The sequence below is a fragment of the Neoarius graeffei genome, chromosome 15, assembly GCF_027579695.1.
Source record: "Neoarius graeffei isolate fNeoGra1 chromosome 15, fNeoGra1.pri, whole genome shotgun sequence".
In the NCBI taxonomy this organism is placed as follows: domain Eukaryota; kingdom Metazoa; phylum Chordata; class Actinopteri; order Siluriformes; family Ariidae; genus Neoarius; species Neoarius graeffei.
The window spans coordinates 54332985-54360794 of record NC_083583.1 but is presented as its reverse complement, the minus strand read 5'-3'; the positions used below and the strand labels follow the sequence as shown (position 1 = coordinate 54360794).

The following is a 27810-nucleotide window of genomic DNA, read 5'->3' as shown; positions in this document are numbered from 1 at the left end:
CAGATGAAAGTTGTGCATGTCTTCCTCATGGAGCTGTAGTCTACTGGATAATAAAGTTCATTTGTCTTTTAGAATTTGTCCTTGTGTTTGATGGGCATGTTATATGTCTTAATACAGGAAATATACAGCAATTATTCCCCCAGGGTACGATGGGTTTGGTAGTGGAACTATTGCAGAACATTTTGGTTGTAAAAATTATATTTCTTAAAGAACTCTCCTTGTTTTATGATTCATTAAAGCTTTTGGAAAGTTAACAAGCACCCAAAGTTGTGTAATCTATTCTCTCCATATTTTTTCATGTTTTCTGTTCTATCAAGACATTTGTTTTAATTGACCATCCATCTCATCTCATTATCTCTAGCCGCTTTATCCTGTTCTACAGGGTCGCAGGCAAGCTGGAGCCTATCCCAGCTGAGAGCTGACTATGGGCGAAAGGCAGGGTATACCCTGGACAAGTGACCAGATCATCGCAGGGCTGACACATGGAGATAAACAACCATTCACACCTACGGGCCTGTGAGTATCATGTTTTACTTGCATGCAATAAATAATCAGAGGAAAGATGCAAAGGGAATAATTCTAATTTGAAAGAACAGCAGAATAAATCTCTCTCTCATTATATATATATATATATATGAGAGAGAGAGAGAGAGAGAGAGAGAGCAAAATCTGCTATATGCACCACTGTATTAGGTGCATTGCCATTTTTAGCCAAATTGTCCTGAAGAGGGCGCTAATACAAGCGGCTGTATGTAAAGCGCCCAAAAATAAAAAGAAGAATTACTCAATCTCGCGCGATCCTGACCTCCCGCTTGTAGTCTCGCGAGAATTCTGTGTCCTTGTTTCGTCCATAATGGGTTACTGGGACCTCGAAGAGGGGAAAGACTGTGTTGGGAAAACATGGATTACCACCAAGCTGGGCACTGCCCTCGGTGAGCACTTTGGAAATTTTTGTTGCTGGATTTCACTGGTTTTCCTTTTCAAAACGGGAGACGGGTTCTAGTGAAACGGGGAACGCTAGCGTTCACATGCTAGTAACATATCGGTAACCAAATAACCAGCTAATTAACTCCAGCTGTATTTTAGTTAAATGACGCTTTAAAATTTTCCTTGATATAACTAACATACGAGCATGTACCGTAAGTATTTGTAAAGCCTCCTTAAAAATCCCAATCAGAAAGGGTGCTGTAACCTGATTACAAGCCAAGTTTCTCCTCTCTCTCTATACCCCAGTTCTCTTTCCTCTCTGTCTCTCCTCTCTCTATACCCCAGTTCTCTTTCCTCTCTGTCTCTCCTCTCTCTATACCCCAGTTCTCTTTCCTCTCTGTCTCTCCTCTCTCTATACCCCAGTTCTCTTTCCTCTCTGTCTCTCCTCTCTCTATACCCCAGTTCTCTTTCCTCTCTGTCTCTCCTCTCTCTATACCCCAGTTCTCTTTCCTCGCTGTGTCTGTCTCTCCTCTCTCTATACCCCAGTTCTCTTTCCTCTCTGTCTCTCTCCACTCTCTATACCCCAGTTCTCTTTCCTCTCTGTCTCTCTCTCCTCTCTCTATACCCCAGTTCTCTTTCCTCCCTGTCTCTCCTCTCTCTATACCCCAGTTCTCTTTCCTCTCTGTCTCTCTCCACTCTCTATACCCCAGTTCTCTTTCCTCTCTGTCTCTCTCTATACCCCAGTTCTCTTTCCTCTCTGTCTCTCTCTCCTCTCTCTATACCCCAGTTCTCTTTCCTCCCTGTCTCTCTCTCTCCTCTCTCTATACCCCAGTTCTCTTTCCTCTCTGTGTCTCTCTCCTCTCTCTATACCCCAGTTCTCTTTCCTCCCTGTCTCTCTCTCTCCTCTCTCTATACCCCAGTTCTCTTTCCTCTCTGTCTCTCTCCTCTCTCTATACCCCAGTTCTCTTTCCTCTCTGTCTCTCTCTCTCCTCTCTCTATACCCCAGTTCTCTTTCCTCTCTGTGTCTCTCTCTCCTCTTTCTATACCCCAGTTCTCTTTCCTCTCTGTCTCTCCTCTCTCTATACCCCAGTTCTCTTTCCTCGCTGTGTCTGTCTCTCCTCTCTCTATACCCCAGTTCTCTTTCCTCCCTGTCTCTCTCTCTCCTCTCTCTATACCCCAGTTCTCTTTCCTCTCTGTGTCTCTCTCCTCTCTCTATACCCCAGTTCTCTTTCCTCCCTGTCTCTCTCTCTCCTCTCTCTATACCCCAGTTCTCTTTCCTCTCTGTCTCTCTCCTCTCTCTATACCCCAGTTCTCTTTCCTCTCTGTCTCTCTCTCTCCTCTCTCTATACCCCAGTTCTCTTTCCTCTCTGTGTCTCTCTCTCCTCTTTCTATACCCCAGTTCTCTTTCCTCTCTGTCTCTCTCCTCTCTCTATACCCCAGTTCTCTTTCCTCTCTGTCTCTCTCTCTCCTCTCTCTATACCCCAGTTCTCTTTCCTCTCTGTGTCTCTCTCTCCTCTCTCTATACCCCAGTTCTCTTTCCTCTCTGTCTCTCCTCTCTCTATACCCCAGTTCTCTTTCCTCGCTGTGTCTGTCTCTCCTCTCTCTATACCCCAGTTCTCTTTCCTCTCTGTCTCTCTCCACTCTCTATACCCCAGTTCTCTTTCCTCTCTGTCTCTCTCTCTCCACTCTCTATACCCCAGTTCTCTTTCCTCTCTGTCTCTCTCTCCTCTCTCTATACCCCAGTTCTCTTTCCTCCCTGTCTCTCTCTCTCCTCTCTCTATACCCCAGTTCTCTTTCCTCTCTGTGTCTCTCTCCTCTCTCTATACCCCAGTTCTCTTTCCTCCCTGTCTCTCTCTCTCTCCTCTCTCTATACCCCAGTTCTCTTTCCTCTCTGTCTCTCTCCTCTCTCTATACCCCAGTTCTCTTTCCTCTCTGTGTCTCTCTCCTCTCTCTATACCCCAGTTCTCTTTCCTCTCTGTCTCTCTCTCCTCTCTCTATACCCCAGTTCTCTTTCCTCTCTGTGTCTCTCTCCTCTTTCTATACCCCAGTTCTCTTTCCTCTGTCTCTCTCTCCTCTCTATACCCCAGTTCTCATTCCTCTCTGTGTCTCTCTCCTCTCTCTCTATACCCCAGTTCTCTTTCCTCTCTGTCTCTCTCTCTCCACTCTCTATACCCCAGTTCTCTTTCCTCTCTGTGTCTCTCTCTCCTCTTTCTATACCCCAGTTCTCTTTCCTCTCTGTCTCTCTCTCCTCTCTCTATACCCCAGTTCTCTTTCCTCTCTCTCTCTCCTCTCTCTATACCCCAGTTCTCTTTCCTCTGTGTCTCTCTCTCCTCTTTCTATACCCCAGTTCTCTTTCCTCTCTGTCTCTCTCCTCTCTCTCTATACCCCAGTTCTCTTTCCTCTCTGTCTCTCTCCTCTCTCTATACCCCAGTTCTCTTTCCTCTCTGTCTCTCTCCTCTCTCTCTATACCCCAGTTCTCTTTCCTCTCTGTGTCTCTCTCTCTCCTCTCTCTATACCCCAGTTCTCTTTCCTCTGTCTCTCTCTCCTCTCTCTATACCCCAGTTCTCTTTCCTCTCTGTGTCTCTCTCCTCTTTCTATACCCCAGTTCTCTTTCCTCTCTGTCTCTCTCTCCTCTCTCTATACCCCAGTTCTCTTTCCTCTCTGTCTCTCTCTCCTCTCTCTATACCCCAGTTCTCTTTCCTCTCTGTCTCTCTCTCCTCTTTCTATACCCCAGTTCTCTTTCCTCTCTGTCTCTCTCTCCTCTCTCTATACCCCAGTTCTCTTTCCTCTCTGTGTCTCTCTCTCCTCTTTCTATACCCCAGTTCTCTTTCCTCTCTGTCTCTCTCTCCTCTCTCTATACCCCAGTTCTCTTTCCTCTGTGTCTCTCTCCTCTCTCTCTATACCCCAGTTCTCTTTCCTCTCTGTGTCTCTCTCTCTCCTCTCTCTATACCCCAGTTCTCTTTCCTCTGTGTCTCTCTCTCCTCTCTCTATACCCCAGTTCTCTTTCCTCTCTGTGTCTCTCTCTCCTCTCTCTATACCCCAGTTCTCTTTCCTCTCTGTGTCTCTCTCTCCTCTCTCTATACCCCAGTTCTCTTTCCTCTCTGTGTCTCTCTCTCCTCTCTCTATATCCCAGTTCTCTTTCCTCTCTGTGTCTCTCTCTCTCCTCTCTCTATACCCCAGTTCTCTTTCCTCTCTGTCTCTCTCCTCTCTCTCTATACCCCAGTTCTCTTTCCTCTCTGTGTCTCTCTCTCTCCTCTCTCTATACCCCAGTTCTCTTTCCTCTGTCTCTCCTCTCTCTATACCCCAGTTCTCTTTCCTCTCTCTCTATACCCCAGTTCTCTTTCCTGTGTCTGTCTCTCTCCTCTCTCTATACCCCAGTTCTCTTTCCTGTGTCTCTCTCTCCTCTCTCTATACCCCAGTTCTCTTTCCTCTGTGTCTCTCTCTCTCCTCTCTCTCTATACCCCAGTTCTCTTTCATCTGTGTCTCTCTCTCTCCTCTCTCTATACCCCGGTTCTCTTTCCTCTCTGTCTCTCTCTCTCCTCTCTCTCTATACCCCAGTTCTCTTTCCTCTCTGTCTCTCTCTCCTCTCTCTCTATACCCCAGTTCTCTTTCCTCTGTCTCTCTCTCCTCTCTCTCTCTATACCCCAGTTCTCTTTCCTCTGTCTCTCTCTCCTCTCTCTCTATACCCCAGTTCTCTTTCCTCTGTCTCTCTCTCCTCTCTCTCTCTATACCCCAGTTCTCTTTCCTCTGTCTCTCTCTCCTCTCTCTCTCTATACCCCAGTTCTCTTTCCTCTGTCTCTCTCTCCTCTCTCTCTCTATACCCCAGTTCTCTTTCCTCTGTCTCTCTCTCCTCTCTCTCTCTATACCCCAGTTCTCTTTCCTCTGTGTCTCTCTCTATACCCCAGTTCTCTTTCCTCTGTGTCTCTCTCTATACCCCAGTTCTCTTTCCTCTGTGTCTCTCTCTATACCCCAGTTCTCTTTCCTCTGTGTCTCTCTCTATACCCCAGTTCTCTTTCCTCTCTGTGTCTCTCTCTATACCCCAGTTCTCTTTCCTCTCTGTGTCTCTCTCTATACCCCAGTTCTCTTTCCTCTCTGTGTCTCTCTCTATACCCCAGTTCTCTTTCCTCTCTGTGTCTCTCTCTATACCCCAGTTCTCTTTCCTCTCTGTGTCTCTCTCCTCTCTCTCTATACCCCAGTTCTCTTTCCTCTCTGTGTCTCTCTCCTCTCTCTCTATACCCCAGTTCTCTTTCCTCTCTGTGTCTCTCTCCTCTCTCTCTATACCCCAGTTCTCTTTCCTCTCTGTGTCTCTCTCCTCTCTCTATACCCCAGTTCTCTTTCCTCTCTGTCTCTCTCTCTCCTCTCTCTATACCCCAGTTCTCTTTCCTCTCTGTCTCTCTCCTCTCTCTCTATACCCCAGTTCTCTTTCCTCTGTCTCTCTCTCTCCTCTTTCTATACCCCAGTTCTCTTTCCTCTCTGTCTCTCTCTCTCCACTCTCTATACCCCAGTTCTCTTTCCTCTCTGTCTCTCTCTCTCCTCTTTCTATACCCCAGTTCTCTTTCCTCTCTGTGTCTCTCTCCTCTCTCTATACCCCAGTTCTGTCTCTCTCCTCTCTCTATACCCCAGTTCTCTTTCCTCTGTCTCTCTCTCTCTCCACTCTCTATACCCCAGTTCTCTTTCCTCTGTGTCTCTCTCTCCTCTTTCTATACCCCAGTTCTCTTTCCTCTCTGTCTCTCTCTCCTCTCTCTATACCCCAGTTCTCTTTCCTCTCTGTGTCTCTCTCCTCTCTCTATACCCCAGTTCTCTTTCCTCTCTGTGTCTCTCTCTCCTCTCTATACCCCAGTTCTCTTTCCTCTCTCTCTATACCCCAGTTCTCTTTCCTGTGTCTGTCTCTCCTCTCTCTCTATACCCCAGTTCTCTTTCCTCTGTGTCTCTCTCTCCTCTTTCTATACCCCAGTTCTCTTTCCTCTCTGTCTCTCTCTCCTCTCTCTATACCCCAGTTCTCTTTCCTCTCTGTCTCTCTCTCTCCTCTCTCTATACGCCAGTTCTCTTTCCTCTCTCTCTCCTCTCTCTATACCCCAGTTCTCTTTCCTCTCTCTCTCCTCTCTCTATACCCCAGTTCTCTTTCCTCTCTCTCTCCTCTCTCTATACCCCAGTTCTCTTTCCTCTCTCTCTCCTCTCTCTATAGCCCAGTTCTCTTTCCTCTCTCTCTCCTCTCTCTATACCCCAGTTCTCTTTCCTCTCTCTCTCCTCTCTCTATACCCCAGTTCTCTTTCCTCTCTCTCTCCTCTCTCTATACCCCAGTTCTCTTTCCTCTCTCTCTCCTCTCTCTATAGCCCAGTTCTCTTTCCTCTCTCTCTCCTCTCTCTATACCCCAGTTCTCTTTCCTCTCTCTCTCCTCTCTCTATACCCCAGTTCTCTTTCCTCTCTCTCTCCTCTCTCTATACCCCAGTTCTCTTTCCTCTCTCTCTCCTCTCTCTATACCCCAGTTCTCTTTCCTCTCTCTCTCCTCTCTCTATACCCCAGTTCTCTTTCCTCTCTCTCTCCTCTCTCTATACCCCAGTTCTCTTTCCTCTCTCTCTCCTCTCTCTATACCCCAGTTCTCTTTCCTCTCTCTCTCCTCTCTCTATACCCCAGTTCTCTTTCCTCTCTCTCTCCTCTCTCTATACCCCAGTTCTCTTTCCTCTCTCTCTATACCCCAGTTCTCTTTCCTCTCTCTCTATACCCCAGTTCTCTTTCCTCTCTCTCTATACCCCAGTTCTCTTTCCTCTCTCTCTATACCCCAGTTCTCTTTCCTCTCTCTCTATACCCCAGTTCTCTTTCCTCTCTCTCTATACCCCAGTTCTCTTTCCTCTCTCTCTATACCCCAGTTCTCTTTCCTCTCTCTCTATACCCCAGTTCTCTTTCCTCTCTCTCTATACCCCAGTTCTCTTTCCTCTCTCTCTATACCCCAGTTCTCTTTCCTCTCTCTCTATACCCCAGTTCTCTTTCCTCTCTCTCTATACCCCAGTTCTCTTTCCTCTCTCTCTATACCCCAGTTCTCTTTCCTCTCTCTCTATACCCCAGTTCTCTTTCCTCTCTCTCTATACCCCAGTTCTCTTTCCTCTCTCTCTATACCCCAGTTCTCTTTCCTCTCTCTCTATACCCCAGTTCTCTTTCCTCTCTCTCTATACCCCAGTTCTCTTTCCTCTCTCTCTATACCCCAGTTCTCTTTCCTCTCTCTCTATACCCCAGTTCTCTTTCCTCTCTCTCTATACCCCAGTTCTCTTTCCTCTCTCTCTATACCCCAGTTCTCTTTCCTCTCTCTCTATACCCCAGTTCTCTTTCCTCTCTCTCTATACCCCAGTTCTCTTTCCTCTCTCTCTATACCCCAGTTCTCTTTCCTCTCTCTCTATACCCCAGTTCTCTTTCCTCTCTCTCTATACCCCAGTTCTCTTTCCTCTCTCTCTATACCCCAGTTCTCTTTCCTCTCTCTCTATACCCCAGTTCTCTTTCCTCTCTCTCTATACCCCAGTTCTCTTTCCTCTCTCTCTATACCCCAGTTCTCTTTCCTCTCTCTCTATACCCCAGTTCTCTTTCCTCTCTCTCTATACCCCAGTTCTCTTTCCTCTCTCTCTATACCCCAGTTCTCTTTCCTCTCTCTCTATACCCCAGTTCTCTTTCCTCTCTCTCTATACCCCAGTTCTCTTTCCTCTCTCTCTATACCCCAGTTCTCTTTCCTCTCTCTCTATACCCCAGTTCTCTTTCCTCTCTCTCTATACCCCAGTTCTCTTTCCTCTCTCTCTATACCCCAGTTCTCTTTCCTCTCTCTCTATACCCCAGTTCTCTTTCCTCTCTCTCTATACCCCAGTTCTCTTTCCTCTCTCTCTATACCCCAGTTCTCTTTCCTCTCTCTCTATACCCCAGTTCTCTTTCCTCTCTCTCTATACCCCAGTTCTCTTTCCTCTCTCTCTATACCCCAGTTCTCTTTCCTCTCTCTCTATACCCCAGTTCTCTTTCCTCTCTCTCTATACCCCAGTTCTCTTTCCTCTCTCTCTATACCCCAGTTCTCTTTCCTCTCTCTCTATACCCCAGTTCTCTTTCCTCTCTCTCTATACCCCAGTTCTCTTTCCTCTCTCTCTATACCCCAGTTCTCTTTCCTCTCTCTCTATACCCCAGTTCTCTTTCCTCTCTCTCTATACCCCAGTTCTCTTTCCTCTCTCTCTATACCCCAGTTCTCTTTCCTCTCTCTCTATACCCCAGTTCTCTTTCCTCTCTCTCTATACCCCAGTTCTCTTTCCTCTCTCTCTATACCCCAGTTCTCTTTCCTCTCTCTCTATACCCCAGTTCTCTTTCCTCTCTCTCTATACCCCAGTTCTCTTTCCTCTCTCTCTATACCCCAGTTCTCTTTCCTCTCTCTCTATACCCCAGTTCTCTTTCCTCTCTCTCTATACCCCAGTTCTCTTTCCTCTCTCTCTATACCCCAGTTCTCTTTCCTCTCTCTCTATACCCCAGTTCTCTTTCCTCTCTCTCTATACCCCAGTTCTCTTTCCTCTCTCTCTATACCCCAGTTCTCTTTCCTCTCTCTCTATACCCCAGTTCTCTTTCCTCTCTCTCTATACCCCAGTTCTCTTTCCTCTCTCTCTATACCCCAGTTCTCTTTCCTCTCTCTCTATACCCCAGTTCTCTTTCCTCTCTCTCTATACCCCAGTTCTCTTTCCTCTCTCTCTATACCCCAGTTCTCTTTCCTCTCTCTCTATACCCCAGTTCTCTTTCCTCTCTCTCTATACCCCAGTTCTCTTTCCTCTCTCTCTATACCCCAGTTCTCTTTCCTCTCTCTCTATACCCCAGTTCTCTTTCCTCTCTCTCTATACCCCAGTTCTCTTTCCTCTCTCTCTATACCCCAGTTCTCTTTCCTCTCTCTCTATACCCCAGTTCTCTTTCCTCTCTCTCTATACCCCAGTTCTCTTTCCTCTCTCTCTATACCCCAGTTCTCTTTCCTCTCTCTCTATACCCCAGTTCTCTTTCCTCTCTCTCTATACCCCAGTTCTCTTTCCTCTCTCTCTATACCCCAGTTCTCTTTCCTCTCTCTCTATACCCCAGTTCTCTTTCCTCTCTCTCTATACCCCAGTTCTCTTTCCTCTCTCTCTATACCCCAGTTCTCTTTCCTCTCTCTCTATACCCCAGTTCTCTTTCCTCTCTCTCTATACCCCAGTTCTCTTTCCTCTCTCTCTATACCCCAGTTCTCTTTCCTCTCTCTCTATACCCCAGTTCTCTTTCCTCTCTCTCTATACCCCAGTTCTCTTTCCTCTCTCTCTATACCCCAGTTCTCTTTCCTCTCTCTCTATACCCCAGTTCTCTTTCCTCTCTCTCTATACCCCAGTTCTCTTTCCTCTCTCTATACCCCAGTTCTCTTTCCTCTCTCTATACCCCAGTTCTCTTTCCTCTCTCTCTATACCCCAGTTCTCTTTCCTCTCTCTCTATACCCCAGTTCTCTTTCCTCTCTCTCTATACCCCAGTTCTCTTTCCTCTCTCTCTATACCCCAGTTCTCTTTCCTCTCTCTCTATACCCCAGTTCTCTTTCCTCTCTCTCTATACCCCAGTTCTCTTTCCTCTCTCTATACCCCAGTTCTCTTTCCTCTCTCTATACCCCAGTTCTCTTTCCTCTCTCTATACCCCAGTTCTCTTTCCTCTCTCTATACCCCAGTTCTCTTTCCTCTCTCTATACCCCAGTTCTCTTTCCTCTCTCTATACCCCAGTTCTCTTTCCTCTCTCTATACCCCAGTTCTCTTTCCTCTCTCTCTATACCCCAGTTCTCTTTCCTCTCTCTATACCCCAGTTCTCTTTCCTCTCTCTATACCCCAGTTCTCTTTCCTCTCTCTATACCCCAGTTCTCTTTCCTCTCTCTATACCCCAGTTCTCTTTCCTCTCTCTATACCCCAGTTCTCTTTCCTCTCTCTATACCCCAGTTCTCTTTCCTCTCTCTATACCCCAGTTCTCTTTCCTCTCTCTATACCCCAGTTCTCTTTCCTCTCTCTATACCCCAGTTCTCTTTCCTCTCTCTATACCCCAGTTCTCTTTCCTCTCTCTATACCCCAGTTCTCTTTCCTCTCTCTATACCCCAGTTCTCTTTCCTCTCTCTATACCCCAGTTCTCTTTCCTCTCTCTATACCCCAGTTCTCTTTCCTCTCTCTATACCCCAGTTCTCTTTCCTCTCTCTATACCCCAGTTCTCTTTCCTCTCTCTATACCCCAGTTCTCTTTCCTCTCTCTATACCCCAGTTCTCTTTCCTCTCTCTATACCCCAGTTCTCTTTCCTCTCTCTATACCCCAGTTCTCTTTCCTCTCTCTATACCCCAGTTCTCTTTCCTCTCTCTATACCCCAGTTCTCTTTCCTCTCTCTATACCCCAGTTCTCTTTCCTCTCTCTATACCCCAGTTCTCTTTCCTCTCTCTATACCCCAGTTCTCTTTCCTCTCTCTATACCCCAGTTCTCTTTCCTCTCTCTATACCCCAGTTCTCTTTCCTCTCTCTATACCCCAGTTCTCTTTCCTCTCTCTATACCCCAGTTCTCTTTCCTCTCTCTATACCCCAGTTCTCTTTCCTCTCTCTATACCCCAGTTCTCTTTCCTCTCTCTATACCCCAGTTCTCTTTCCTCTCTCTATACCCCAGTTCTCTTTCCTCTCTCTATACCCCAGTTCTCTTTCCTCTCTCTATACCCCAGTTCTCTTTCCTCTCTCTATACCCCAGTTCTCTTTCCTCTCTCTATACCCCAGTTCTCTTTCCTCTCTCTATACCCCAGTTCTCTTTCCTCTCTCTATACCCCAGTTCTCTTTCCTCTCTCTATACCCCAGTTCTCTTTCCTCTCTCTATACCCCAGTTCTCTTTCCTCTCTCTATACCCCAGTTCTCTTTCCTCTCTCTATACCCCAGTTCTCTTTCCTCTCTCTATACCCCAGTTCTCTTTCCTCTCTCTATACCCCAGTTCTCTTTCCTCTCTCTATACCCCAGTTCTCTTTCCTCTCTCTATACCCCAGTTCTCTTTCCTCTCTCTATACCCCAGTTCTCTTTCCTCTCTCTATACCCCAGTTCTCTTTCCTCTCTCTATACCCCAGTTCTCTTTCCTCTCTCTATACCCCAGTTCTCTTTCCTCTCTCTATACCCCAGTTCTCTTTCCTCTCTCTATACCCCAGTTCTCTTTCCTCTCTCTATACCCCAGTTCTCTTTCCTCTCTCTATACCCCAGTTCTCTTTCCTCTCTCTATACCCCAGTTCTCTTTCCTCTCTCTATACCCCAGTTCTCTTTCCTCTCTCTATACCCCAGTTCTCTTTCCTCTCTCTATACCCCAGTTCTCTTTCCTCTCTCTATACCCCAGTTCTCTTTCCTCTCTCTATACCCCAGTTCTCTTTCCTCTCTCTATACCCCAGTTCTCTTTCCTCTCTCTATACCCCAGTTCTCTTTCCTCTCTCTATACCCCAGTTCTCTTTCCTCTCTCTATACCCCAGTTCTCTTTCCTCTCTCTATACCCCAGTTCTCTTTCCTCTCTCTATACCCCAGTTCTCTTTCCTCTCTCTATACCCCAGTTCTCTTTCCTCTCTCTATACCCCAGTTCTCTTTCCTCTCTCTATACCCCAGTTCTCTTTCCTCTCTCTATACCCCAGTTCTCTTTCCTCTCTCTATACCCCAGTTCTCTTTCCTCTCTCTATACCCCAGTTCTCTTTCCTCTCTCTATACCCCAGTTCTCTTTCCTCTCTCTATACCCCAGTTCTCTTTCCTCTCTCTATACCCCAGTTCTCTTTCCTCTCTCTATACCCCAGTTCTCTTTCCTCTCTCTATACCCCAGTTCTCTTTCCTCTCTCTATACCCCAGTTCTCTTTCCTCTCTCTATACCCCAGTTCTCTTTCCTCTCTCTATACCCCAGTTCTCTTTCCTCTCTCTATACCCCAGTTCTCTTTCCTCTCTCTATACCCCAGTTCTCTTTCCTCTCTCTATACCCCAGTTCTCTTTCCTCTCTCTATACCCCAGTTCTCTTTCCTCTCTCTATACCCCAGTTCTCTTTCCTCTCTCTATACCCCAGTTCTCTTTCCTCTCTCTATACCCCAGTTCTCTTTCCTCTCTCTATACCCCAGTTCTCTTTCCTCTCTCTATACCCCAGTTCTCTTTCCTCTCTCTATACCCCAGTTCTCTTTCCTCTCTCTATACCCCAGTTCTCTTTCCTCTCTCTATACCCCAGTTCTCTTTCCTCTCTCTATACCCCAGTTCTCTTTCCTCTGTGTCTGTCTCTCTCTATACCCCAGTTCTCTTTCCTCTCTGTGTCTCTCTCTATACCCCAGTTCTCTTTCCTCTGTGTCTGTCTCTATACCCCAGTTCTCTTTCCTCTCTGTGTCTCTCTCTATACCCCAGTTCTCTTTCCTCTGTGTCTGTCTCTATACCCCAGTTCTCTTTCCTCTCTGTGTCTCTCTCTATACCCCAGTTCTCTTTCCTCTCTGTGTCTCTCTCTATACCCCAGTTCTCTTTCCTCTCTGTGTCTCTCTCTATACCCCAGTTCTCTTTCCTCTGTGTCTGTCTCTCCTCTCTCTATACCCCAGTTCTCTTTCCTCTGTGTCTGTCTCTCCTCTCTCTATATACCCCAGTTCTCTTTCCTCTCTGTGTCTCTCTCTATACCCCAGTTCTCTTTCCTCTCTGTGTCTCTCTCTATACCCCAGTTCTCTTTCCTCTCTGTGTCTCTCTCTATACCCCAGTTCTCTTTCCTCTCTGTGTCTCTCTCTATACCCCAGTTCTCTTTCCTCTGTGTCTGTCTCTATACCCCAGTTCTCTTTCCTCTCTGTGTCTCTCTCTATACCCCAGTTCTCTTTCCTCTGTGTCTGTCTCTCCTCTCTCTATATACCCCAGTTCTCTTTCCTCTCTGTGTCTCTCTCTATACCCCAGTTCTCTTTCCTCTCTGTGTCTCTCTCTATACCCCAGTTCTCTTTCCTCTGTGTCTGTCTCTCCTCTCTCTATACCCCAGTTCTCTTTCCTCTCTGTGTCTCTCTCTATACCCCAGTTCTCTTTCCTCTGTGTCTGTCTCTCCTCTCTCTCTATACCCCAGTTCTCTTTCCTCTCTGTGTCTGTCTCTCCTCTCTCTCTATACCCCAGTTCTCTTTCCTCTCTGTGTCTCTCTCTATACCCCAGTTCTCTTTCCTCTGTGTCTGTCTCTCCTCTCTCTATATACCCCAGTTCTCTTTCCTCTCTGTGTCTCTCTCTATACCCCAGTTCTCTTTCCTCTGTGTCTGTCTCTCCTCTCTCTATACCCCAGTTCTCTTTCCTCTCTCTATACCCCAGTTCTCTTTCCTCTCTCTATACCCCAGTTCTCTTTCCTCTCTGTGTCTCTCTCTATACCCCAGTTCTCTTTCCTCTCTGTGTCTCTCTCTATACCCCAGTTCTCTTTCCTCTCTGTGTCTCTCTCTATACCCCAGTTCTCTTTCCTCTGTGTCTGTCTCTCCTCTCTCTATATACCCCAGTTCTCTTTCCTCTCTCTCTCTCCTCTCTCTATACCCCAGTTCTCTTTCCTCTCTGTGTCTCTCTCTATACCCCAGTTCTCTTTCCTCTCTGTGTCTCTCTCTATACCCCAGTTCTCTTTCCTCTCTGTGTCTCTCTCTATACCCCAGTTCTCTTTCCTCTGTGTCTGTCTCTCCTCTCTCTATACCCCAGTTCTCTTTCCTCTCTCTCTCTCCTCTCTCTATACCCCAGTTCTCTTTCCTCTCTGTGTCTCTCTCTATACCCCAGTTCTCTTTCCTCTCTCTCTCTCCTCTCTCTATACCCCAGTTCTCTTTCCTCTCTGTGTCTCTCTCTATACCCCAGTTCTCTTTCCTCTCTCTCTCTCCTCTCTCTATACCCCAGTTCTCTTTCCTCTGTGTCTGTCTCTCCTCTCTCTCTATACCCCAGTTCTCTTTCCTCTCTGTGTCTCTCTCTATACCCCAGTTCTCTTTCCTCTGTGTCTGTCTCTCCTCTCTCTATATACCCCAGTTCTCTTTCCTCTCTCTCTCTCCTCTCTCTATACCCCAGTTCTCTTTCCTCTCTGTGTCTCTCTCTATACCCCAGTTCTCTTTCCTCTCTGTGTCTCTCTCTATACCCCAGTTCTCTTTCCTCTCTGTGTCTCTCTCTATACCCCAGTTCTCTTTCCTCTGTGTCTGTCTCTCCTCTCTCTATATACCCCAGTTCTCTTTCCTCTCTCTCTCTCCTCTCTCTATACCCCAGTTCTCTTTCCTCTCTCTCTCTCCTCTCTCTATACCCCAGTTCTCTTTCCTCTCTGTGTCTCTCTCTATACCCCAGTTCTCTTTCCTCTCTCTCTCTCCTCTCTCTATACCCCAGTTCTCTTTCCTCTCTGTGTCTCTCTCTATACCCCAGTTCTCTTTCCTCTCTCTCTCTCCTCTCTCTATACCCCAGTTCTCTTTCCTCTCTGTGTCTCTCTCTATACCCCAGTTCTCTTTCCTCTGTGTCTGTCTCTCCTCTCTCTCTATACCCCAGTTCTCTTTCCTCTCTGTGTCTCTCTCTATACCCCAGTTCTCTTTCCTCTGTGTCTGTCTCTCCTCTCTCTCTATACCCCAGTTCTCTTTCCTCTCTCTCTCTCCTCTCTCTATACCCCAGTTCTCTTTCCTCTCTGTGTCTCTCTCTATACCCCAGTTCTCTTTCCTCTCTCTCTCTCCTCTCTCTATACCCCAGTTCTCTTTCCTCTCTGTGTCTCTCTCTATACCCCAGTTCTCTTTCCTCTGTGTCTGTCTCTCCTCTCTCTCTATACCCCAGTTCTCTTTCCTCTCTGTGTCTCTCTCTATACCCCAGTTCTCTTTCCTCTGTGTCTGTCTCTCCTCTCTCTCTATACCCCAGTTCTCTTTCCTCTCTCTCTCCTCTCTCTATACCCCAGTTCTCTTTCCTCTCTGTGTCTCTCTCTATACCCCAGTTCTCTTTCCTCTCTGTGTCTCTCTCTATACCCCAGTTCTCTTTCCTCTGTGTCTGTCTCTCCTCTCTCTATATACCCCAGTTCTCTTTCCTCTCTCTCTCTCCTCTCTCTATACCCCAGTTCTCTTTCCTCTCTCTCTCTCCTCTCTCTATACCCCAGTTCTCTTTCCTCTCTCTCTCTCCTCTCTCTATACCCCAGTTCTCTTTCCTCTCTGTGTCTCTCTCTATACCCCAGTTCTCTTTCCTCTCTGTGTCTCTCTCTATACCCCAGTTCTCTTTCCTCTGTGTCTGTCTCTCCTCTCTCTCTATACCCCAGTTCTCTTTCCTCTCTCTCTCCTCTCTCTATACCCCAGTTCTCTTTCCTCTGTGTCTCTCTCTATACCCCAGTTCTCTTTCCTCTCTGTGTCTCTCTCTATACCCCAGTTCTCTTTCCTCTCTCTCTCTCCTCTCTCTATACCCCAGTTCTCTTTCCTCTGTGTCTGTCTCTCCTCTCTCTCTATACCCCAGTTCTCTTTCCTCTCTCTCTCCTCTCTCTATACCCCAGTTCTCTTTCCTCTCTGTGTCTCTCTCTATACCCCAGTTCTCTTTCCTCTCTGTGTCTCTCTCTATACCCCAGTTCTCTTTCCTCTGTGTCTGTCTCTCCTCTCTCTCTATACCCCAGTTCTCTTTCCTCTCTCTCTCTCCTCTCTCTATACCCCAGTTCTCTTTCCTCTCTCTCTCTCCTCTCTCTATACCCCAGTTCTCTTTCCTCTCTCTCTCTCCTCTCTCTATACCCCAGTTCTCTTTCCTCTCTCTCTCTCCTCTCTCTATACCCCAGTTCTCTTTCCTCTCTCTCTCTCCTCTCTCTATACCCCAGTTCTCTTTCCTCTCTCTCTCTCCTCTCTCTATACCCCAGTTCTCTTTCCTCTCTCTCTCTCCTCTCTCTATACCCCAGTTCTCTTTCCTCTCTCTCTCTCCTCTCTCTATACCCCAGTTCTCTTTCCTCTCTCTCTCTCCTCTCTCTATACCCCAGTTCTCTTTCCTCTCTGTGTCTCTCTCTATACCCCAGTTCTCTTTCCTCTCTCTCTCTCCTCTCTCTATACCCCAGTTCTCTTTCCTCTCTCTCTCTCCTCTCTCTATACCCCAGTTCTCTTTCCTCTCTCTCTCCTCTCTCTATACCCCAGTTCTCTTTCCTCTGTGTCTCTCTCTATACCCCAGTTCTCTTTCCTCTCTGTGTCTCTCTCTATACCCCAGTTCTCTTTCCTCTCTCTCTCTCCTCTCTCTATACCCCAGTTCTCTTTCCTCTCTCTCTCCTCTCTCTATACCCCAGTTCTCTTTCCTCTGTGTCTCTCTATACCCCAGTTCTCTTTCCTCTCTGTGTCTCTCTCTATACCCCAGTTCTCTTTCCTCTGTGTCTGTCTCTCCTCTCTCTCTATACCCCAGTTCTCTTTCCTCTCTCTCTCCTCTCTCTATACCCCAGTTCTCTTTCCTCTGTGTCTCTCTCTATACCCCAGTTCTCTTTCCTCTCTGTGTCTCTCTATACCCCAGTTCTCTTTCCTCTGTGTCTGTCTCTCCTCTCTCTCTATACCCCAGTTCTCTTTCCTCTCTGTGTCTCTCTCTATACCCCAGTTCTCTTTCCTCTCTGTGTCTCTCTCTATACCCCAGTTCTCTTTCCTCTCTGTGTCTCTCTCTATACCCCAGTTCTCTTTCCTCTGTGTCTGTCTCTCCTCTCTCTATATACCCCAGTTCTCTTTCCTCTCTCTCTCTCCTCTCTCTATACCCCAGTTCTCTTTCCTCTCTCTCTCTCCTCTCTCTATACCCCAGTTCTCTTTCCTCTGTGTCTCTCTCTGTACCCCAGTTCTCTTTCCTCTCTCTCTCTCCTCTCTCTATACCCCAGTTCTCTTTCCTCTCTGTGTCTCTCTCTATACCCCAGTTCTCTTTCCTCTCTCTCTCTCCTCTCTCTATACCCCAGTTCTCTTTCCTCTCTGTGTCTCTCTCTATACCCCAGTTCTCTTTCCTCTGTGTCTGTCTCTCCTCTCTCTCTATACCCCAGTTCTCTTTCCTCTCTGTGTCTCTCTCTATACCCCAGTTCTCTTTCCTCTGTGTCTGTCTCTCCTCTCTCTCTATACCCCAGTTCTCTTTCCTCTCTCTCTCCTCTCTCTATACCCCAGTTCTCTTTCCTCTCTGTGTCTCTCTCTATACCCCAGTTCTCTTTCCTCTCTGTGTCTCTCTCTATACCCCAGTTCTCTTTCCTCTGTGTCTGTCTCTCCTCTCTCTATATACCCCAGTTCTCTTTCCTCTCTCTCTCTCCTCTCTCTATACCCCAGTTCTCTTTCCTCTCTCTCTCTCCTCTCTCTATACCCCAGTTCTCTTTCCTCTCTCTCTCTCCTCTCTCTATACCCCAGTTCTCTTTCCTCTCTGTGTCTCTCTCTATACCCCAGTTCTCTTTCCTCTCTCTCTCTCCTCTCTCTATACCCCAGTTCTCTTTCCTCTCTGTGTCTCTCTCTATACCCCAGTTCTCTTTCCTCTCTCTCTCTCCTCTCTCTATACCCCAGTTCTCTTTCCTCTCTGTGTCTCTCTCTATACCCCAGTTCTCTTTCCTCTGTGTCTGTCTCTCCTCTCTCTCTATACCCCAGTTCTCTTTCCTCTCTGTGTCTCTCTCTATACCCCAGTTCTCTTTCCTCTGTGTCTGTCTCTCCTCTCTCTCTATACCCCAGTTCTCTTTCCTCTCTCTCTCCTCTCTCTATACCCCAGTTCTCTTTCCTCTGTGTCTCTCTCTATACCCCAGTTCTCTTTCCTCTCTGTGTCTCTCTCTATACCCCAGTTCTCTTTCCTCTGTGTCTGTCTCTCCTCTCTCTCTATACCCCAGTTCTCTTTCCTCTCTCTCTCTCCTCTCTCTATACCCCAGTTCTCTTTCCTCTCTCTCTCTCCTCTCTCTATACCCCAGTTCTCTTTCCTCTCTCTCTCTCCTCTCTCTATACCCCAGTTCTCTTTCCTCTCTCTCTCTCCTCTCTCTATACCCCAGTTCTCTTTCCTCTCTCTCTCCTCTCTCTATACCCCAGTTCTCTTTCCTCTCTCTCTCTCCTCTCTCTATACCCCAGTTCTCTTTCCTCTCTCTCTCTCCTCTCTCTATACCCCAGTTCTCTTTCCTCTCTCTCTCTCCTCTCTCTATACCCCAGTTCTCTTTCCTCTCTGTGTCTCTCTCTATACCCCAGTTCTCTTTCCTCTCTCTCTCTCCTCTCTCTATACCCCAGTTCTCTTTCCTCTCTCTCTCTCCTCTCTCTATACCCCAGTTCTCTTTCCTCTCTCTCTCCTCTCTCTATACCCCAGTTCTCTTTCCTCTGTGTCTCTCTCTATACCCCAGTTCTCTTTCCTCTCTGTGTCTCTCTCTATACCCCAGTTCTCTTTCCTCTCTCTCTCTCCTCTCTCTATACCCCAGTTCTCTTTCCTCTCTCTCTCCTCTCTCTATACCCCAGTTCTCTTTCCTCTGTGTCTCTCTCTATACCCCAGTTCTCTTTCCTCTCTGTGTCTCTCTCTATACCCCAGTTCTCTTTCCTCTGTGTCTGTCTCTCCTCTCTCTCTATACCCCAGTTCTCTTTCCTCTCTCTCTCCTCTCTCTATACCCCAGTTCTCTTTCCTCTGTGTCTCTCTCTATACCCCAGTTCTCTTTCCTCTCTGTGTCTCTCTCTATACCCCAGTTCTCTTTCCTCTGTGTCTGTCTCTCCTCTCTCTCTATACCCCAGTTCTCTTTCCTCTCTGTGTCTCTCTCTATACCCCAGTTCTCTTTCCTCTCTGTGTCTCTCTCTATACCCCAGTTCTCTTTCCTCTGTGTCTGTCTCTCCTCTCTCTCTATACCCCAGTTCTCTTTCCTCTGTGTCTCTCTCTATACCCCAGTTCTCTTTCCTCTCTGTGTCTCTCTCTATACCCCAGTTCTCTTTCCTCTGTGTCTGTCTCTCCTCTCTCTCTATACCCCAGTTCTCTTTCCTCTGTGTCTCTCTATACCCCAGTTCTCTTTCCTCTCTCTCTCCTCTCTCTATACCCCAGTTCTCTTTCCTCTCTCTCTCCTCTCTCTATACCCCAGTTCTCTTTCCTCTGTGTCTCTCTCTATACCCCAGTTCTCTTTCCTCTCTGTGTCTCTCTCTATACCCCAGTTCTCTTTCCTCTGTGTCTGTCTCTCCTCTCTCTCTATACCCCAGTTCTCTTTCCTCTCTCTCTCTCCTCTCTCTATACCCCAGTTCTCTTTCCTCTCTCTCTCTCCTCTCTCTATACCCCAGTTCTCTTTCCTCTCTCTCTCTCCTCTCTCTATACCCCAGTTCTCTTTCCTCTCTCTCTCTCCTCTCTCTATACCCCAGTTCTCTTTCCTCTCTGTGTCTCTCTCTATACCCCAGTTCTCTTTCCTCTCTCTCTCTCCTCTCTCTATACCCCAGTTCTCTTTCCTCTCTCTCTCTCCTCTCTCTATACCCCAGTTCTCTTTCCTCTCTGTGTCTCTCTCTATACCCCAGTTCTCTTTCCTCTCTGTGTCTCTCTCTATACCCCAGTTCTCTTTCCTCTGTGTCTGTCTCTCCTCTCTCTCTATACCCCAGTTCTCTTTCCTCTCTCTCTCTCCTCTCTCTATACCCCAGTTCTCTTTCCTCTGTGTCTGTCTCTCCTCTCTCTCTATACCCCAGTTCTCTTTCCTCTCTCTCTCCTCTCTCTATACCCCAGTTCTCTTTCCTCTGTGTCTCTCTCTATACCCCAGTTCTCTTTCCTCTCTGTGTCTCTCTCTATACCCCAGTTCTCTTTCCTCTGTGTCTGTCTCTCCTCTCTCTATACCCCAGTTCTCTTTCCTCTCTCTCTCTCCTCTCTCTATACCCCAGTTCTCTTTCCTCTCTCTCCTCTCTCTATACCCCAGTTCTCTTTCCTCTCTCTCTCTCCTCTCTCTATACCCCAGTTCTCTTTCCTCTCTCTCTCTCCTCTCTCTATACCCCAGTTCTCTTTCCTCTCTGTGTCTCTCTCTATACCCCAGTTCTCTTTCCTCTCTCTCTCTCCTCTCTCTATACCCCAGTTCTCTTTCCTCTCTCTCTCTCCTCTCTCTATACCCCAGTTCTCTTTCCTCTCTGTGTCTCTCTCTATACCCCAGTTCTCTTTCCTCTGTGTCTGTCTCTCCTCTCTCTCTATACCCCAGTTCTCTTTCCTCTCTCTCTCTCCTCTCTCTATACCCCAGTTCTCTTTCCTCTGTGTCTGTCTCTCCTCTCTCTCTATACCCCAGTTCTCTTTCCTCTCTCTCTCTCCTCTCTCTATACCCCAGTTCTCTTTCCTCTGTGTCTGTCTCTCCTCTCTCTCTATACCCCAGTTCTCTCTCCTCTCTCTCTCTCACCCCTTTCTTTATACCCCAGTTCTCTCCCCTCTCATCCTTTTCTTTATACCCCAGTTCTCTCCTCTCTCTCTCACCCCTTTCTTTATACCCCAGTTCTCTCCTCTGTCTCTCACCCCTTTCTTTATACCCCAGTTCTCTCCTCTGTCTCTCACCCCTTTCTTTATACCCCAGTTCTCTCCTTTGTCTCTCATCCTTTTCTTTATACCCCAGTTCTCTCTCTTAACCCTTTCTTTATACCCCAGTTCTCTCCTCTCTCTCACCCCTTTCTTTATACCCCAGTTCTCTCTCCTCTCTCTCACCCCTTTCTTTATACCCCAGTTCTCTCTCTCTCACCCCTTTCTTTATACCCCAGTTCTCTCCTCTCTCTCACCCCTTTCTTTATACCCCAGTTCTCTCCCCTCTCCTTTTCTTTATACCCCAGTTCTCTCCTCTCTCTCACCCCTTTCTTCATACCCCAGTTCTCTCCTCTGTCTCTCACCCCTTTCTTTATACCCCAGTTCTCTCCTCTCTCTCACCCCTTTCTTTATACCCCAGTTCTCTCTTCTGTCTCTCACCCCTTTCTTTATACCCCAGTTCTCTCCTCTGTCTCTCACCCCTTTCTTTATACCCCAGTTCTCTCTTCTGTCTCTCACCCATTTCTTTATACCCCAGTTCTCTCCTCTCTCATCCTTTTCTTTATACCCCAGTTCTCTCCTCTCTCTCACCCCTTTCTTTATACCCCAGTTCTCTCTTCTGTCTCTCACCCTTTTCTTTATACCCCAGTTCTCTCCCCTCTCATCCTTTTCTTTATACCCCAGTTCTCTCCTCTCTCACCCCTTTCTTTATACCCCAGTTCTCTCCTCTGTCTCTCACCCCTTTCTTTATACCCCAGTTCTCTCCTCTCTCTCACCCCTTTCTTTATACCCCAGTTCTCTCCTCTCTCTCACCCCTTTCTTTATACCCCAGTTCTCTCCTCTGTCTCTCACCCCTTTCTTTATACCCCAGTTCTCTCCTCTGTCTCTCACCCCTTTCTTTATACCCCAGTTCTCTCTTCTGTCTCTCACCCATTTCTTTATACCCCAGTTCTCTCCTTTGTCTCTCACCCATTTCTTTATACCCCAGTTCTCTCCTTTGTCTCTCATCCTTTTCTTTATACCCCAGTTCTCTCTCTTACCCCTTTCTTTATACCCCAGTTCTCTCCCCTCTCATCCTTTTCTTTATACCCCAGTTCTCTCCTCTCTCACCCCTTTCTTTATACCCCAGTTCTCTCCTCTCTCTCACCCCTTTCTTTATACCCCAGTTCTCTCCTCTATTGCTTCAACACTAGGTGGACGAATAGAAAACAGCTGCATTGTATTTAAAAATACCCTTTCACAAATTCTATTTAAGGCCACATTAAAAAAAAAAAGTCCAGTAATCTTCCCAGAAAAAAAAAAGTGGGTCTTGAACATTAAACCATTACATATAGCCTAATATCAGAGTAACATTAATCGGAACCTGACTTTCTGTTCTGCACAGAGGCAAATCAGTGCCAGCTAATAATTAATTAATTAATTAATTTAAAATATTAACACTAAGTGTCTGACTTGATATTTTTTGATGCTGAGAATAATCAGTGTTTGAGGTTCTACAGAAATGATTGCTTTACAGTAACTTTATCTTATTTTGATTGTCATAATTATTTTCTATTCAGGGCTGGTTGGCTCAGCGTATCATATTGTGTTAATCCCGCCTGAAACCTCACTGGAAGCATTGACAAGGGCAGCAAATGGCACAGTCACAATGGGTAAGTAGTGAAACTGTTTATATATACACTACTGTGCAAAAGTCTGAGGTACCCTATGTTTATTTTTTCATACAAATGTTATAGATTTCTATCTTACAGCGTGCGAAATACCCGGTTGCGCCGCACAACCACATTTTACTTGGCGCAACGTAATTTTAAACCCAGATAGCGCAGTGCGCTACCTGAAATTTTGCAGTAGGGACACCGCTTTTCCCCGCCTATTAGCTGTACAGCAGCGAGTTGGGAACTACAAGACTTGGACACACGTAACACGACCCGCATGGGAAGTGCCGCTATACGTGCCGTTACCATGGCAGCAGCCCTGGCGGCAGCCCTCAGATGTGGCGCCTGGACTGGGCGTGCCCGCTTACACGGCAAATTCAATTAACTGGCCACCAATCACAGCCAGCAGCGGCGCCAACAAGCGGTAACGCCAAGTCAATCACCAAGAAGCGCGAAACTTGACGAATAACCCAGGAAACTGTGATGTTTCCCGAGAACTCAAATTATGCCCGTGATTGGTTGCATACAGTAAACGGAAACTTCTGAACTCCCGAGCCTCGGTATCGAATTTTCTGGAAAAGTTTTGTGAGCACTTGTCGCTTGTAAACATGGCAGGGACTGGACAAAATACCCTATTCAAGTATTTCGCCAAGGCGTCAACCAGTCAAGAAGAAGAAGATGACAACGCGGAAACTGTTGCTTCTACTCCAAGCGTTGAGGGACAACGACAAGGGGCAGCGGTGGAGTCAGACGCCGACACTGATCGTGCGGAAACGACGTCGGGGGAGCTCGAGCCTCCCAAATCCAAGCGCAAACGTGTCTATGCTTTTCAAGAAAAATGGCGCAAGAATCTGCCGTGGCTTCGTCACATCATTGACGAAGACGGTGAGATGTTGTTGTGTGACGTCTGTTTACAGTTTGCACCAGGGGGAAAAACCTCCTTTGTCGATGGTTGTAAAATTCTGAAAATCACCAGTGTTACGGTTCATGAGGCCTCCGATGCACACACGGCTGCCGAGAAAAGAAAGAGAATCTCAGAACTACCGTGTCAGGTTCGTAATATAAATTCCATTTATTTCCCGTCAAAATTCATTTTAAATCGTACAAGGGCCGGGTGATTCCGAAATACGTTTGAAAATAAACCCTATCATCATATCTCCGCGTAATTTTCTTTGCATGGTTTAATTTTACCACATGCCGGCCAAGGACTGCACTGTATGGGAGGAGGCGCAGGGAACCCGATCAGTCTCCAGACTATACCTCTTCAGAATCAGAAACTGAAGACTTGTAACTTGTTAAAGGTAGCATTGTTAAAGGTTTTTAGTTAAAGGCTATTAGTGAGGTTGTTAAAGGCTGTTAGGTAATGTATGTACTTAATTTGGAAAAAAGTCACTTGTAGGTGGAGCAGCCTGAGAGTTTGATGTGCAACCTAGTTTTTGAGCCAGGTTGCACACTGGACAACCTGGCTCAAAAAAAGTATTTCGCACACTGTCTTATGACTTCTACATTATCGAGTCAGTACAAAAACATTTTAGAGTTGCAAATGTTTGTTTTCCAGCACAAAATTCAATGTTGCAGGGAAAAAAAAAGATTGTATCTCAACAGCATATCACGTGAGCACTTTTCAGATTAAAAAAGAAAATATAATGAAGGTGACTGGGTTTTGGTGCAAAATTAAAGCAAATTTCATTATTTTTAAATCATTTTTGGTCTACAGTATTTTTTATATGTGCCTAAGACTTGCACTGTACTGTATGTGTGATTTTTATATACATATATGTTTCTTTTCTATGCTGCTACAGGAGAGGATACAATAATTAGTTTTCATATTTTCATAAAACCAGATTTACCTAGTAAGTATTTGTGTAGTAAACCGAAAACCAAGAATGGGCATTTATCAGGATATGTAAATATAGATTATAAAACATTGGGTTTTTTTTTCTTCTTGCTCTGTCATTAGAATGACCTGATTTTTATATTCAAAGACATTTAAAGAGTTGCATCACAAATGTTGTCCTATGATATTTACTATACACTAGGTTCATGAGTTTGTAGTCGCTGATTTTTGTCACGTGTAAATGTCTCAAATTGAGCATTAATCTTTTGTACTAAATGTCAAAAATCCTGTGGTGCCTCACATCATTGAATTGGATATAAACAGCATTCACAGGCTGTTTATATCCAATTCACATTCATTATTTTAAAACACGGTACCAGGTGTAGCAGAAATAGTTGCCACTGTAAAAATGTTGGCAGTGTGGAATGATGCATGCAAAATGTGGTATTTATGAGACTGGAGAAGTGCTTCCCTGTCGAAAGAATTGAGGGAACATGTATTACTTTTAAACATGACCTATTCCGGTCTCTCCAGTAATCAGTCATTTAAACAGGAGGAATTGAAGATGAAGGTAAATAATGCAGTTGGCTAACATTTGCTATAAATGACGAGGAAGATCACATAACTACATTGGAACTGCATTCATAATTGATCTCTTCTGCTCACAGTAAATGGCAGAGTTTTGTTCATGTTCATAAAATGATTGTTAGAAGACAGTAACCTGTATGAAATAAAATCTGATGGGTTGAATATGTGGGTATTTTATGAAAAAAACACTAGCTTATTTGTTTATTTATCAGTAATGCGTCACTATTCAGTCCATAAAATAATTTAACTATGTGAGTATACATACTGACAATACTGTCATCACTAGTGGAAAATTTAACAAAGATTTCTTTTTTTTTTTTTTTTTAAAAAGATTAATCGATCAATTAATGATTTTTTTTCTCTCCCTCTCAATTTGCTCCTATTGCATAGTGAGAGTCTCATTACAAAGTAAACCACAGGGCTCGACATTACCAGTAGTCCGACTGTCCAGGACAACCAAATGTTTGGTCCGGACAAGTCAAATCCTCATTTGCCTGTCCATTGGGGCAAGTTGAATATTTGTTGAAAATCACCATTTTTATACTTGTGCAATTCAGCCATGTAATTCAAGAGTTGCATCAATAAAGTTCCAACGAAACTAGCTCAATCACACCTATGTGGCTGTGTTATTGTTTATGAAATTCCAGGGAAGTCGTGTACAGCAGGTGCGTGCGTTTATATAAAAAAAAAAAAAGGATCATATGGTGATATCTAATTATAGATTATTAGACACTGAATTCATTGAAATTGGAGAAATGGCGATCAAATAAATGTCGGTGGTGAAGCTTCATTTCATTCTGACATTCATTGTATTTTTCTTTTGTATGGTTCATATTAACCATTGCAAATGTAATATAATTTGGGGGAATTTTGCAAAAGTGCCGAACTCACTCACGGCTTGTTTTCATTCACAACGTGATTCTGTCACCCTTATCATGCGCAACTTATTTTATTTCGGTTTCATTTTTTTAAAATTAATTTATACTTCAAGATTTAACTTTTTCCTCCAGAAGCTTTGAATTTGGGGGAGTCTAACTTTTAAAACTGCAGATCAGGTAATGGGTTATAACAACACATACATACCATAATGGGGTATTGGAGAATTTGTTTATTATTACAGTTTTATTGAAAAAAATAATGAAAGCGTAATGATCATAACTATACCTACTTTGTGATAAACTTTGTTAACCACTTTCCTTTCACTGAACTAGTAAATACATAGTAATGAAAAGGTTATGGTCAGGACAAGTGAAAAATCTTGTTGCTTGTCTGACTGGATGAGTGGATTAAAACGTTAATGTCGAGCCCTGCTGGTGTCTCTAGACATGACTACTGTTTAATCTAAAGTGTCTACCCGTTTTTCAGTGGTTTATAAAGTTTCCCAGTGTGAACACACTACCCATACACATTATGTGAAGTGCACCATTTGAGACGATAATAATCTGCAAGTCTGCCTGAAAACTCCTCTGGTTTGGATTACTTATCTTATAGTACTTCATGTCTGGATGTGTGCTTTGTGATATTTTCAGCAACTCTGGGGGCGATATTTGGAATCACCACTTGCCTGAGTGCTCATGTTAGGGACGCTCCTGATGATCCCACCAACTACTTCCTCGGTGGATGTGCATCAGGAGCCTTTCTTGGGGCTCGAAGTAAGTAATATCAAAGATATCTTTGTTAAAAATGCCAAATCTGTGTTAACTAATGAGACATGGTCTTTGTTAATGATGTCGAGTAAAACTAAGAAATAAATGTGTGTATTGTGCTGTTTAATTTTATACCCATCTGTTGTGTAGCTCGCAGTGTAACGACAGGCACAACTGCTTGTGTGGGGCTGGGGATCGTCGCCATGCTCACTAAAGTTGGAAAGAAGGAGGGCTGGAGGTTATATGGTGAACCCAGACTATAAAAACCTTAACTGTTGTGTTCATATTGTATATTGCTTAATAAATCTTTATGAATGAGGAAAGTGTTTTTTTTTTTTTTTTCTCCCCATGCTTGACTACTGCTTAATAATGCTAAATAATTAGACATGTTGCTTACCCTTGCGTATGTGGCTGTACTGAGAGTAAAGTTTGCATGCACTTACATCAGTACGTGCTCGATGAACCGTGAACCTGACCAGGATAAAGCAGTTACTGGAAGTGAGCGAGGGATCTCGACACAAATGTATGTGTACACACACCTGAAAGGTAACTGCTGATTTAGACTTAATTATGCAATATTACAGCAATTATCTCTAACATTTTATAATATTGTATTGTTTTAACCCAGAAAAGAAGGTGCACATTTTTTTTACACGTAGCTGTCTATTAAAATATATTACAGCATGGAGTTTGTTGGCCTTTTTAGGTTCTTATAAAGGGGGGGAATAAAAAACTTAAGACAAAAAGCAAAATCAGTGTGCTCTGATGCCTAAAGGCCTCTGCATGCTCTTGCGACAAGGCTTTCGCAGATAGCTTTTCGCAGACAGTTGTAATTTATCGTTGAGCGGGGAGTAATAGGCGTGCGCGATGGTATTCACCGCCACAACGCAAGGGGGCGCGAAGTCGCTAGGAGTAGTTGGTGGGTGTGGTTAGTGGAGTGTTTATCCTCCGGTTACTTATAATGACTAGAACTGGAGTCGTATAGATGTACGCACTTCCTCGATCAACCGCTCTTCGTGCTGCTCCATCTTCGCTCGTGTTTTTAAAAATGGCGGTAGTGAAAACAAACCAAACCGGGAAAGTAGGGAAGCGGAAGTGCGTGTACAGCGGATGTAGAGTGGACCAATCAGAGCCCTCTTGTCTGCGAGGCTTCTGCGGTGGTCACAATTTTTGGGAGGTGCGCACAGTGTGTCTGTGAAGGGGGGGGCTATGCAGATGCCATCTGCGAGGACTGTGTTGTCAGCATAAATTGGCCTTAATAGAATGGCAGGGATTTTTCTTTTTTTTTGTTTAAAAGAAAGGCTGGTGATGGACAGTACTGTGCAGAAGTCTTAAGGCCAATTTATGCTGATAACGCAGTCCTCGCAGATGGCGTCTGCATAGCCCCCCCCCCCCCCCCTTCGCAGACGCTCTGCGCGCACATCCCAAAAATTGTGACCACCGCAGAAGCCTCGCAGACAAGAGGGCTCTGATTGGTCCACTCTACATCCGCTGTACACGCACTTCCGCTTCCCTACTTCCCCGGTTTGGTTTGTTTTCACGACCGCCATTTTTAAAAACACGAGCGAAGATGGAGCAGCACGAAGAGCGGTTGATCGAGGAAGTACGTACATCTATACGACTCCAGTTCTAGTCATTATAAGTAACCGGAGGATAAACACTCCACTAACCACACCCACCAACTACTCCTAGCGATTTTACGACTTCGCGCCCCCTTGCGTTGTGGCGGTGAATAACATCGCGCACGCCTATTACTCCCCGCTCAACGATAAATTACAACTGTCTGCGAAAAGCTGTCTG

General features: G+C 45.6%; 2 protein-coding genes across 2 annotated transcripts in view; one reads left to right on the top strand and one right to left on the bottom strand.

Moving 5' to 3' along the window:
- LOC132899027 (cystinosin-like) overlaps positions 1-27810 on the bottom strand; it is a 260058-nt gene that overhangs the window by 40568 nt on the left and 191680 nt on the right. The window lies entirely within an intron of this gene.
- ndufa11 (NADH:ubiquinone oxidoreductase subunit A11) lies at positions 805-26333 on the top strand. The gene is made up of 4 exons (XM_060940578.1): positions 805-932; positions 21844-21936; positions 25894-26016; positions 26161-26333. The coding sequence occupies exons 1-4, from the start codon at positions 854-856 to the stop codon at positions 26271-26273; spliced, it is 408 nt and encodes a 135-aa protein (XP_060796561.1). The 5' UTR covers positions 805-853; the 3' UTR covers positions 26274-26333.

Excerpts from the sequence above, each read along its gene's own strand:
- ndufa11 (XM_060940578.1), top strand. The coding sequence starts at position 854 with ATGGGTTACTGGGACCTCGAAGAGGGGAAAGACTGTGTTGGGAAAACA. Across the intron at positions 933-21,843 it reads CAAGCTGGGCACTGCCCTCG|GGCTGGTTGGCTCAGCGTAT; the intron begins GTGAGCACTTTG and ends TTTTCTATTCAG. Across the intron at positions 26,017-26,160 it reads AGCCTTTCTTGGGGCTCGAA|CTCGCAGTGTAACGACAGGC; the intron begins GTAAGTAATATC and ends TCTGTTGTGTAG.